Below are 11228 nucleotides of genomic sequence, written 5' to 3'. Positions count from 1 at the left end.
ATGAAATTAAAAATAATTATTTATGTTTTAATTAAATAAATCCAACAATTTAAAAAAAAAATCTTTCAAAAAACATTTTGGAAATAAAAATTCCTTTTTCTTATAAATATTTCTTTGATAATTCTGTAAAAAAATCTATAAACAGCACTTAAAATTTCCAACAAGTCACTTTGGACACTTTTACAGGGAATGAGTATTCACATAATTCTTTTGAGAATTATAAAAAATACATTTTTGAGAAAAATTAATATCTATTTTTAAAATAATTCTCTGCGTATTTTTTCTCAAAAATTTAAACAATTTCCTACATTTAATTTGTTGACGAGAATATTGTTAATATTTCAGTTTTTTTTATATTTTTTGTAGAATTAAAGAAAAAAATGCCCTTTTCAAAAAATTGTCCAATTCGTATTTGAATATTTCAAGTATACAAAGTTGCTTAAATGACCAATGTCTTTAAATCCATTAAGAAATTACTAGGCAATAGGTGCTCAGAATCGGACAGTTTTGTTAATGCGACTGATATTTATTTTTTTTAATTTATACCCTCAATATTTACCAGAAAGAATATGTTCCCATAAGAGAAAGGATTATGTAGCGTTGTATTATTATTACGACAAAATCCTCTCAAATGTTAGCAATAGAACTCTAAATGTATACTCTGAAAATATATCAGATGCATGTCCCAATATTGTGAGTAATTTTTAAACGCACGGGTTTCCTTAGAAGTGTGAAGTATACCAACACTTTCAAACAGCTCCGTTATCCACAGAAAACATTCCAGTACATTCGGGCGACAATTTTGATAGCTCCGTCGAAGGGCTACACCATCCATCAACGCCGGCGATAGATGGAAGCCACAATACCTCGGCATACAGCCAACGGTAATGGCCTAGCCTTCAGCATCACTTTACAGAGACGAGTAGCAGCTCGCATGCTGTATAGATTTGTACTCCCGTCTCATACATAGGATTGTAGTAATAAATGGAACTCAGCGGACACAGAACCGCTGATGTGGCACTTTGTGCATCTGAAAAAAGTTGGTTAGCCTTTTCACTGGGGGCACTATGTGCCAATTACGTCTTCGTATATATGGCGAACTACGAAGTGCACCCCATTTGCTCGAGAGGAACTATTTAGGGATGCTGTCTTGTGTTGGTACAGTTGGAATTCCTGAAGCAATTTATAATACGATCACAACTCGGTTAGATAAATTCTTCCAAACTGAAGATGTTTTGATCATTCACAAGCTCGCGTATGTTTTTATAAAGAAACATAAACCTGCAAAACAATTGCATCATACTTCACACATCTGCTTACCCTCCTAAACCCATCGAAATGATCTTGACACGTAGAAGAGTAGCGATACTGTGGCCTAAATGGATGGAAAATGCTCACCTCAAACGCTAACATGGTAGTGCATTGTTTGGGAAAAGTCTCAATGTTACTTCACTGAATAGCAACAAACTGTACTATTAAACTGAATGCAGAACTGGTTGTACATTTGTACAGTGAGTGTAGAAGATTCCAACATACTTCAGGAAAAAATATTGCGTGGAGCAAAACTTTAAATGCATGCCACCCCGCGCGGTTCCGAAAAAAAGAAGTCCTCTAGATGAGTCCTGTTTCGGCACTCACTGTTTCTGGTCTCACCTCAGTTAAAGTGGAACAGAGTGAATCCTTTCTTTAACACGTTCGTCGACCCGTCGCACAGTGGGGAATCGCTGGCCATTAGGCAAAAAATGAATATTGCCTCAGCTGTTTCGTAATGTTTTTTTTTCCTTTCTTTCCATAATATTCAAGTGCTATGACGATGAAATTTGAGCGCAATATAAGTAATCAAATCTGATTTTATATGACTTTTCACAGCTTGGCGTATTGAATTTTTTGATAATTTCTGTAAGAAATTACATTAATTTTAAGCGCTCTGCAGCTTCGATAAAAGCTTGGATTTTTTATGTCAAAGGAAAAGTTGTTTAAAAAAACTATACAAAACAAATCTCTTTCATTAGATATTGTGAAATTTGATCATATCAGGCCCAAAAAAAATATTAAAAGAGAGATTTTTTGTAGAAAACCAGCTTAAATGTTTGGTTGCCGCAATTTGGCACGGTTTAGGTAAAAACATAAGCTTTCAAATGTACACTGTCCGCAGTATTACTGCGCAAATTGTCGTTTTAGTGAGATAAGAGATAGTATTTTTTTACTATATTTTTTAATATTGAAATTTTATATAGGATTTAATTGAATCTATAAAGGATAAAATATAAATTTGGGCTAAACATCACAAAATTCATCATTAAAAAATTATAAAAATTAAAATGAAATTGAAGAGTCAAAGCACTTGGAGATAATGATGAAAGATAATAAAGGCATTGTTTCATTCTCATTATTCCTCACAAAGATTGATGGAAAATACGTCAATTCCTTAACAAATACAACTTCTGCGCAACGCTGCTATGCTTGTAAAATTACAATATCAAAGTTTTATATGGTTGGATACGTTGCTTTGAACGCATGATTCATATTCCATATCGGCTGGGTTTCAGGCGCTGGCTAAATGCCATGCAAAAAAAAAATCAGGCAAGAACAAAACGGTATTCCCGCCCGGAAAAAAAACAATGGAATTTTCACATTTAGGAAAGCTTCAAAACTACAATAGGTCTCATCATTAACAAACCAAAGGAGGTTTCTGGAGGTTCTGGCAACAGCAATGATGGTCGAAGGTTTTTTGCGAATCCCGAAAATAGAAAAATATTCTTATAGAAATCGCATGCTTCGAGCAGATACATCCAGGAAAATTTACAATTATTCCACTCGTAAGAATAGTCGGGAAAATATTAGTCATAATATGGTCAATCATCTTCTTATCTCTACGTATCCAATAGTAAACACTTATTTTGAAAAGAAGAAAAGTAATTGTAAAGAACTTCCAGATAAAGAAATGTTCTTAATGAAGAAAACAATTGTAGACGAAAAAAGAAGAAGAAGAAGAAGAAGAAGAGGAAAAAGAAAAAGAAGAAGTGATGATGATGATGATGAATTTAAAGAAAATCCTTCATATTTATAGCCGAATTTGTTTGATTTGAGGGGTCGTCTATAAACTACGTTATATTTTTTTAATAGGGAGGACGCCCAGTGGGGTTGCTTGTGATTAAAAATCTTTAAATTATATAAAAAAAACTATGTAACAAATAGTACGGAGGAGGATGCTATTAAATCCAAAAAAGTTGGATAAAGTGTTTTATGGACAGTTCCAAATGAAAAATGGATGCCAAACTCGTGTTCAGCATCCCGAAATTATGTAAAATATTTTTTCACATTTCCCAGATTTACCAGCCAGCTGTAAGTAGCCAGAAGATCTGGGAGCATGGTTATCCGTTTGAGTACAGAGCAAATTTTGTTAGCATATGCCAAAAAATGCGGATGAGTTTGGATATATCTTTAAAAAATACTAAAGAGCTTAGATAACTGATTAGGTTACAAAAATTGTATTAATAGAAAAAAAACACATAAAAAGAGAGGATTATAAAATTTACTAACATAAACTCCCTTATCTATACATAAATATTTTTTTTAAATATTGAAAAAAAATATTTAAAGAATTTCATTCAAAATTATGGTCTGCTGCGCAAAGCGCGTGAAGTCCTCTTTAAAAAAATGTCCCCGAAAGACGAAATCCTATGTTAAGAGGAGCTAAGTCAAAAATAATAACATAGAACAAGAAGAGCGCCATTGCGCTCCCCGCACTTTTCGCACATAGCTTATTATTCATTCAATAATAAGCACATAGCTTATTATTCATTGTGCGGTGTGGAAAAGAGCATATGCCTCTTTCCCTATACATATACACACCAAGTCAGTATCTCACATCTCCATCTCGCCGTTGTAATCCACGGATATGATGCTCAAGGTCAGGTAATGGCGACATATGTTCGCGAATTTTTGCCCTCGATGTGATTGCCTCTGCTTCTGTTCGTTCATGTTACAATGAAAAGTCGTCTTGATAAAGACATACAGATTCCATACTTTCTGCATGCATACCGTTAAATGGAAGACGACTAATCATTAGGTTTCGCATGGTTATGTGATTGTCAATTATAAGCTTGTACTGATATTTAGTTTGTTTCAAGGCAATTATATCATCATAGTTTTTTTTTTCACACAAACATCGTTTAGATGTTTGATAGATGTTTAATGTATAGAATGATGTTTTTCTATCGAATTTAGTCCACAATAATTCACAATTGAAAGCACGGTGTATATTTAGAATGAACTTATTTTCCAATATTGATGCAACCGAAAGCATTTTTACCACATTGACCAAGACTTTGTTAAATGCTTTCGGTGGAATGTAGGTAAAATGTATAAATCGTCTGCAGATGTTCATCTGTATGCTGGTTTCAAAAAATGCTGTTGACGAAATAGAGTTTCTCTTCAACAAAAAAAACAGCTTCGTCTTGTATTATATTCTCTAGATGCACGTGCACTGAGAATAGAACGGGCACATATGGAGCTCTAGTGAAAATCACGGCCGGGGATAACGGCATTTGCTAGCAGCATGGCGTTGAGCCTGCAATGTGCCAGCAGAAGAAAACCACATCAGATCATGCAAAAAGGTACCTTGATGAAATCCGGCCAGTGCATATCTGGAGCGTTGCGAAATTGAGATGAAATAGTTTCCACCCGCAGAAAAACCTGCACGTTTCATTGTATGGTTCTATAGTCTAAGAGAAATGGAATGCTGCTTTATATGTGGTATGATTTTAGTATTTGACTAAGACATCAAAAGCTTAAATGTTTCTCGTTTTCAATAAGTTGCGAATGATTCATCGTCATTTCATATATACATTTTATATACATTTATTTAATATTACATGAATTCCGAATATAATACATCATTATCTGTTAAAGAAATAAAAAATAGTTCTCACAAAAGTGGTTGTCATATTTTTGAATTAATTCAATTCAAAAGACTCCGACAACTTTCCTTCCTTTGCGGGTAATTCGTCCCCTTGTTATAAATAGTAGAATAAGTTGAAATGTAAATACACTATAGATATACGAATAGATTTATGAAATGAGTGTTCATCAACATTGTTACAATTTCCTTATATCCCATCCTTCTCCTAAAAATATGTCACCTTCCTAAACTCGAGTACACCGCGAGTAATCGGTTGTCCACCTTACTAACCATAGATGTAAGAAAATTGTTTATATATATATAGTTTCAAAATTATATTTAAGAATTCGGCTCCTTTAAACTTAAGTAACTGAGCCTGTAAAAATAAACGAATTGATAAAAAAAAAAAGACTCCGACAGATCGGGTGATATTCCAAAACAGTCATAACAACCTAGCTGTCCATAAATTTAATCAATTCCCTGGTGAGATTCCCATACCTTCCCTGTTCAATTTTGATTCCTTTGAACCACCTCTCAATTTTCCCTCCTAATATAAATTACGCCATGAGCCATGTGCTTTGAAATATGAATAAATTAACATTGTATCAACGCAAGGTCAGACCATGCAAAAATGCACAGAAACAAGCTTAACAGGCAACCGGTGCAGTCCAAAAACGGTTATATTTTCATCGGACGAAACAAATTCCCGTGGGAAATTAAACATCTTTGCTGTGCAAACTACAATTCGCAGATAAACACATTAGAGGCTTTTGAAATTTGTGCAGTATATGAACAGCGGTAAGTATGCAATCGACGCTCATGTCATCGATGTAGTTAATAGTTCGTTTTGACAATGTGTGCAGTAGTTTATTGAATTACTGCCTTCGTATAAAATCAGAGAAAAACGGACAGTGGGGCTAAAATGGACATATGATTGAATTTTATAGTTCCACTCCAAATTACATATTTCTGTTCATGCGGAACCCTCCTGCATGTGATTCTGTAATATTTGAACCACCCTATGACAATAAAGACTGAACACAAGTGAAAAAAGGAAATAAATCCCGAAAATCATAAATGAATGTGATTTTTTGCGATATTATACATTTTGAGTTGTTCAATTTCAAAATTGAATTCATTTTAAAATAGATGGGGTAGTGTGTATCCAAGACGCTGGCCTTTTTTTGAAAACAAAAACTATACTTGTATAAAATTTAAATTCTTTTTTTTTTATTTCATTTAAGACACTTTATCACAATGTGGCGTTCGTGTCATACTAGAATTTAAATTCTGTTTTCGTTGTTATTGATTGTTTGGTTTTTTATTGTAGTCTCGGGATCAAGGGTGCTACATTTTTTATATTTTTTCTGGAAAGCTGAGGGTTTTTCACATAACATATGTCGAAATCAGAGAGGCGTTTATTTTTGTTTTTGAGTTATGATTTTCCAAAGTTAACCGTCGGTCCGAAAAATCAATTTTTTTCCTCTTTTCTCCAACACAAAAATTTATAGCTCTGATCTACTGGACCGATTCAAATGATCGACACATTGAATTAAAGCCACTAATGCTAAGGGCTCAACCTTAGCATTTTTCAAACGGTTTTATTTAGCTTTCCCAGTTTGTATGTTTATATGTTTGTAACATGTCTGTAGCGCTTTTCCACATTAATAGAAATTTGACCCCCTTTCTGTTGATCGATTAATCTGAAATTTGGAACACACCTTTATCTCTGCAGTCACTATAAAACTGCATATTTCATGATCTTGAAAATCCAATATGGTGGCCGCCACAAAATGGCAGATCACATATTTCCTCAAAGCCTCATCAATATAGGTTTTTCCAAAACTCCATCAATATTGGTATCAAATGAAAGGGCTGAATACAGAATACAGTTATTTATGAAAAATGCGAATTCAAAATAGCCGCCACCACAAAATGGCGTCATTTATATTTTTTTTGCAAAACTCCATCAATATGGATAGCAAATGAAAGGGCTTGACTAGCAGCAGACAGTTATTTATGAAAAATGTAAATCCAAGATGGCAGCCGCAACAAAATGGCGGATCATATATTTTCTCAAAACTCCACCAACATGGGTATCAAATATAGAACAAGTTAAAAAAAACTTTTTAAGTTAAACGGTTTCTTTGTGATTGAACATAATAATAATACAGATAATGTACTAAAAGCTAGAAAATAATTAGGCTAATAGCAGTTAGCAGTTATCATACCCCTTCCTTTATTAATCAAGTACATTGATGAGACTAAAATAAAATCAAGGGGGACGATGGATTTCCATTATCAGCTTTTAAAGGTTTCATCATATATCTTCGCGCATGGCATCGGATTTATGACTTCAGGAATGTGTTATTTTTTTGTTTGGTTTCACTTGCATGCAATGATTCATGTGTTGATACAATATCCTGTTCTTTTACGAGGTTTTCCCGACAAATGAGTGGCCCATGCCAGAGAAAGCGCAGTTTGTATTTTATTAGTAGAATTTCCGTAAAATAATTGTGAATATAAGCGATTTAATGGAAAAACTCTTGTGATTCCTACACAAGAGAGAAAAAATGTAAAAAATCATGAGTTGTCAGCATAGCTTTGGTATGGAGGAAAAATCATTCACCTTGGAATATTCTTATACTGACCATAAATTGGTAATAGAACCTCCCCATAGAGGTTAAACAGCGAATATCCTGAATCAATACAAGCGGAATGACATGTGGGTTTGTCGAGACGACTCAGTTATGATTCTCCAGAAATAGCTCAGTTCTCAATAGCTTATATCCATCATGCTCTTTTTACGGGCGACAATCGACAGCAATTTCGCTTCGATAATACCAACAACATTTTCGCACTGAAAAGACACAAAAGTTCGCCTGGATTTAGAGCCATGGAAATGGAAATGAAGGCATAAATTTAATGTACAAGTCAAGTCATGTTTATCACACTATAAATTTTATGAAATTATGGTAATTTTAATTTGTTTCACGCTGGCTGTGTGAGACGATAGTAAGAACACATTCGTTTCACCGCTAAATTCTTAAATTCTCAAATGGTCTCTTGTGTTTGGGTTGTTTCGAGGGAAGATTCCGAAGTGTGGATAACGCGAATGATGAGGCACCTTGTTGATGCTCTAGCGTGCTTTCCGTCCCCATGCGACAGAACTAATGTGACTGTTAAACATGTTTTTACTGCTTGGCATCCACCGCCACGGTTTATCGTTCTCCCTTCATTCAGTCCTGCGCTTTTCATCCTTCGCGGCTAAACATTGTGTAAATATTTGGTTTTAAATATAAAAGCACACCGAATGTTCGAAGCCTTTTCTCCGGTCTGCTTTCGCTTGGGGACGAATGTTTGATCGAAATCATATATATATATATATATATATATATATATATATATATATATATATATATATATATATATATATATATATATATATATATATATATATATATATATATATATATATATATATATATATATATATATATATATATATATATATATATTTATATATATATATATATATATATATATATATATATATATATATATATATATATATATATATATATATATATAAACTATTCAAAAACATTCTTCTTTTATGCTCACGTGTTTGTTTACAGCCACAGAACCTGCGTAATTATTGGTGTACACAGCTCAATTGTAGCAATGATGAATGCACTGATTACACGCTTCAATAGGTAGTTATTGGAAAACATCACACAGTGGTCGGAGACATGTATTTCACGAGCAAAAAATCCTGATTGTGAATGTGGCATGTGGCATAATCCTGTTGCACGATTGTGAATTTGGCAATTCCTACCGAACAAAGCAAGTGCACTTTGAAATATTATTATACAGTATTTGCCAAATTTGCTAAACATCATTTCCATAGTTATTGTACGTATATTCAGGTTTTATCATGATTCGTGAGTAGTTCCTACTGTTTTTTTTCCGGATAGTTCAGAAACCAATTACGCTGGGGAAGCGACTGAACAAAATGTTATTGAATTGATTGAATACAGAAGGTCTGCGTTTGTTTCCGTTTCGAAGAAAGATCTTTCAAGAGAATTTCAATCTGATATCAACTCATATCTCTCAAACCAAATGATAGTGACAGCGTCAGACTTTATAATTTTCGATACCACAAGAACCGGTGGATTAAGGTCGCTTAACGAATCACGTGTCATCAATGTAAGTACAACTAAATCTTCCAACAAAATTCTCATTCTCGTGGACATCCAAAAGGGTCTCGAAGTTTTCCACACTCCACACTCAATATACAATTTTCTTTTAGGCTATAAAAAGGAACATATCTAACAAAACCACAGTTTGCAGACCAGTGTCACTACATGAACAACGTATTCCATCGAACACTTCCGACGGATCTGACAGTAATGCCGTTTCTGCTCCGTATGATGAAAATCGTCGGTCTTTGGGGAAATGAAGAACATCTCTATTTGTTTGTGTTTGGCTGTTTTTGGATTGTATCTATCATCCTTTTTCCCAAAGCCGTTTTAGGAATAGGAAGCGATCGATTCGATGCAATTGCCAAAGGATGGTCCGAATTCATTTTCGAAGGCAACATGCTTGTATCGATGGTAATACTATCCACCAAAAAGGATAGATTTAATGAATTAATTAACTTACTAATAGCAATCATTAAGCATGGTAAGTTTAAATAGCCCAACTATATTATATAAGCATTCCTAACTTTGCTTCTAGTCACGCACGAGGGCCATCCGAAAAAATGCATTGAAGAAATTCGTAAGCAAAATAGCACGATAGACAAGTTTTCTAAATTCTATGCAATTTATTGTGCTTTTGGGCCATTTGTTTTTTGCGTCCCATCACTAATTACCAGCTATATGCGGTATTATGATATTAGTGGTAATAATTCAACGGAGATGCGATTCGAACTTCCCATGGAACAGAGGTACGATAGAATTCACTTCATGGAAAACATCAATCTGATAAATCTTTCATTCCATAGATTTTATGGTATGCGAATTCGGACGAACTTTGTGCACTATAATATTTTTGTTGTACTGTCCCTGAGTTCTTATTGTTTCTGTGCGTTCTTTTTCCTCATTAAAGTAGGCACGATGATAGCAATGATGAAATATTGTGCGTTAGTGTTTCGTTTGATAAGTATTGAAATACAGGAGTTAAATCATATCTCGGAACACATTGTGAAAGTGCGCAAAATATCGCGAATTGTTCGTCTCCATAACAGAGCATATGAGTATGGTTTTCACCGAATACGAACAAATTCTAAAATCAATATAAGCTCTTTGTCTACTTCTAGTGTAACACAGCTCGTGGAAGATATCATGAACATACCACTGATGATGCAACTCATATCCTGTATGATGTTCTGGTGCTTAACTTTATTCTACGCATCAACGGTACCCTAGCCTTAAAATTACTTGTTATCTGTGATTCGAATACGAACCTTTTTCTCTCGAAGAACTTCAACATATCACTGCTCAATGTTATGGTACTCTTCTTCCTGTCGCTGGTTGAAACCTACGGCTATTGCTATGTAGGAACAAAGGTGACTAGCGAAGCTGCTGCCGTTGGCGAAGCCATTTACGAACTGCCTTGGTACAAAGAATCCGTGGAGCTTCAGAACAGATATCGGTTCACTTTACATCGCTCTCAGAGCAGGACTGGGATTACGGCGGCAAATTTTTTCATCGTTGGACATGAACAGTTCGGAAAGGTGAGTGTTGCTATTATGGAGACAGCCGTCTAGTTAATTTTTGCTATGTTCCAGATAACCCAAATGTCCTACTCGTTCTATTTGGTGCTGAAAAATACTCTTCCTGCACTGTAAAAAAACTTCGAATATTACAAAACTGTCATTTTTATTCGCACCAAAGGTTTCACTTACGGAATTGCTCTATACAAGTTTATCTCACAAAATTGATATTTTCGCTTCAAAATACACTATAATAATAATATCTCTTCCTGAATTTCTGATTTGTTATGTTGTTATTATGTTCTCAGCTTTTCAAAAATTAGAAGGCTGTAAAAATATATATGAAAAATAAATAGTACCGTTAGGAATGGCACTTTGAGTTCAGGCATAGATTTAACAGTTCAATCGGATAACAATTCACTAGTTTTAAGCAATGAATTTGATCTGTTTTGGAAAACTATTAGATTTAAGTAAGGGGTATGTTTAATTGGTTGTATATATATATACATTTTGTTCATTAAAATAATATTCCGGACTTTCTCTTATTCAATTTTTATTTCAACTTCATACTTTATTCTTCTAAAGATTTTGTTTGCCTTTCTATGA

At 34.0% G+C, this 11228-nt stretch overlaps 1 protein-coding gene across 1 annotated transcript; it reads left to right on the top strand.

Moving 5' to 3' along the window:
- Window positions 1–9025: 9025 nt before the first annotated feature.
- LOC129773127 (odorant receptor 45b-like) lies at window positions 9026–10757 on the top strand. Its single transcript, XM_055776693.1, has 7 exons — window positions 9026–9112; window positions 9250–9589; window positions 9644–9854; window positions 9912–10163; window positions 10227–10326; window positions 10389–10643; window positions 10698–10757. Exons 1-7 carry the CDS (start codon window positions 9026–9028, stop codon window positions 10755–10757), a joined length of 1305 nt encoding a protein of 434 aa, XP_055632668.1.
- The last annotated feature ends 471 nt before the right edge of the window (window positions 10758–11228 follow it).

The sequence above is a fragment of the Toxorhynchites rutilus genome, chromosome 3, assembly GCF_029784135.1.
Source record: "Toxorhynchites rutilus septentrionalis strain SRP chromosome 3, ASM2978413v1, whole genome shotgun sequence".
In the NCBI taxonomy this organism is placed as follows: Eukaryota; Metazoa; Arthropoda; class Insecta; order Diptera; family Culicidae; genus Toxorhynchites; species Toxorhynchites rutilus.
The sequence above is the reverse complement of the archived record's forward strand: the minus strand, read 5'-3'. Positions and strand labels throughout refer to the sequence as shown.

Bases quoted from the DNA above. Each gene is read 5' to 3' on its own strand.
- LOC129773127 (XM_055776693.1), top strand. From the start codon at position 9,026: ATGATAGTGACAGCGTCAGACTTTATAATTTTCGATACCACAAGAACC. The intron at 10,164-10,226 runs GTATGGTTTTCA...GTCTACTTCTAG, and splicing joins CTCCATAACAGAGCATATGA to TGTAACACAGCTCGTGGAAG. The intron at 10,327-10,388 runs GTACCCTAGCCT...TTTCTCTCGAAG, and splicing joins CTTTATTCTACGCATCAACG to AACTTCAACATATCACTGCT.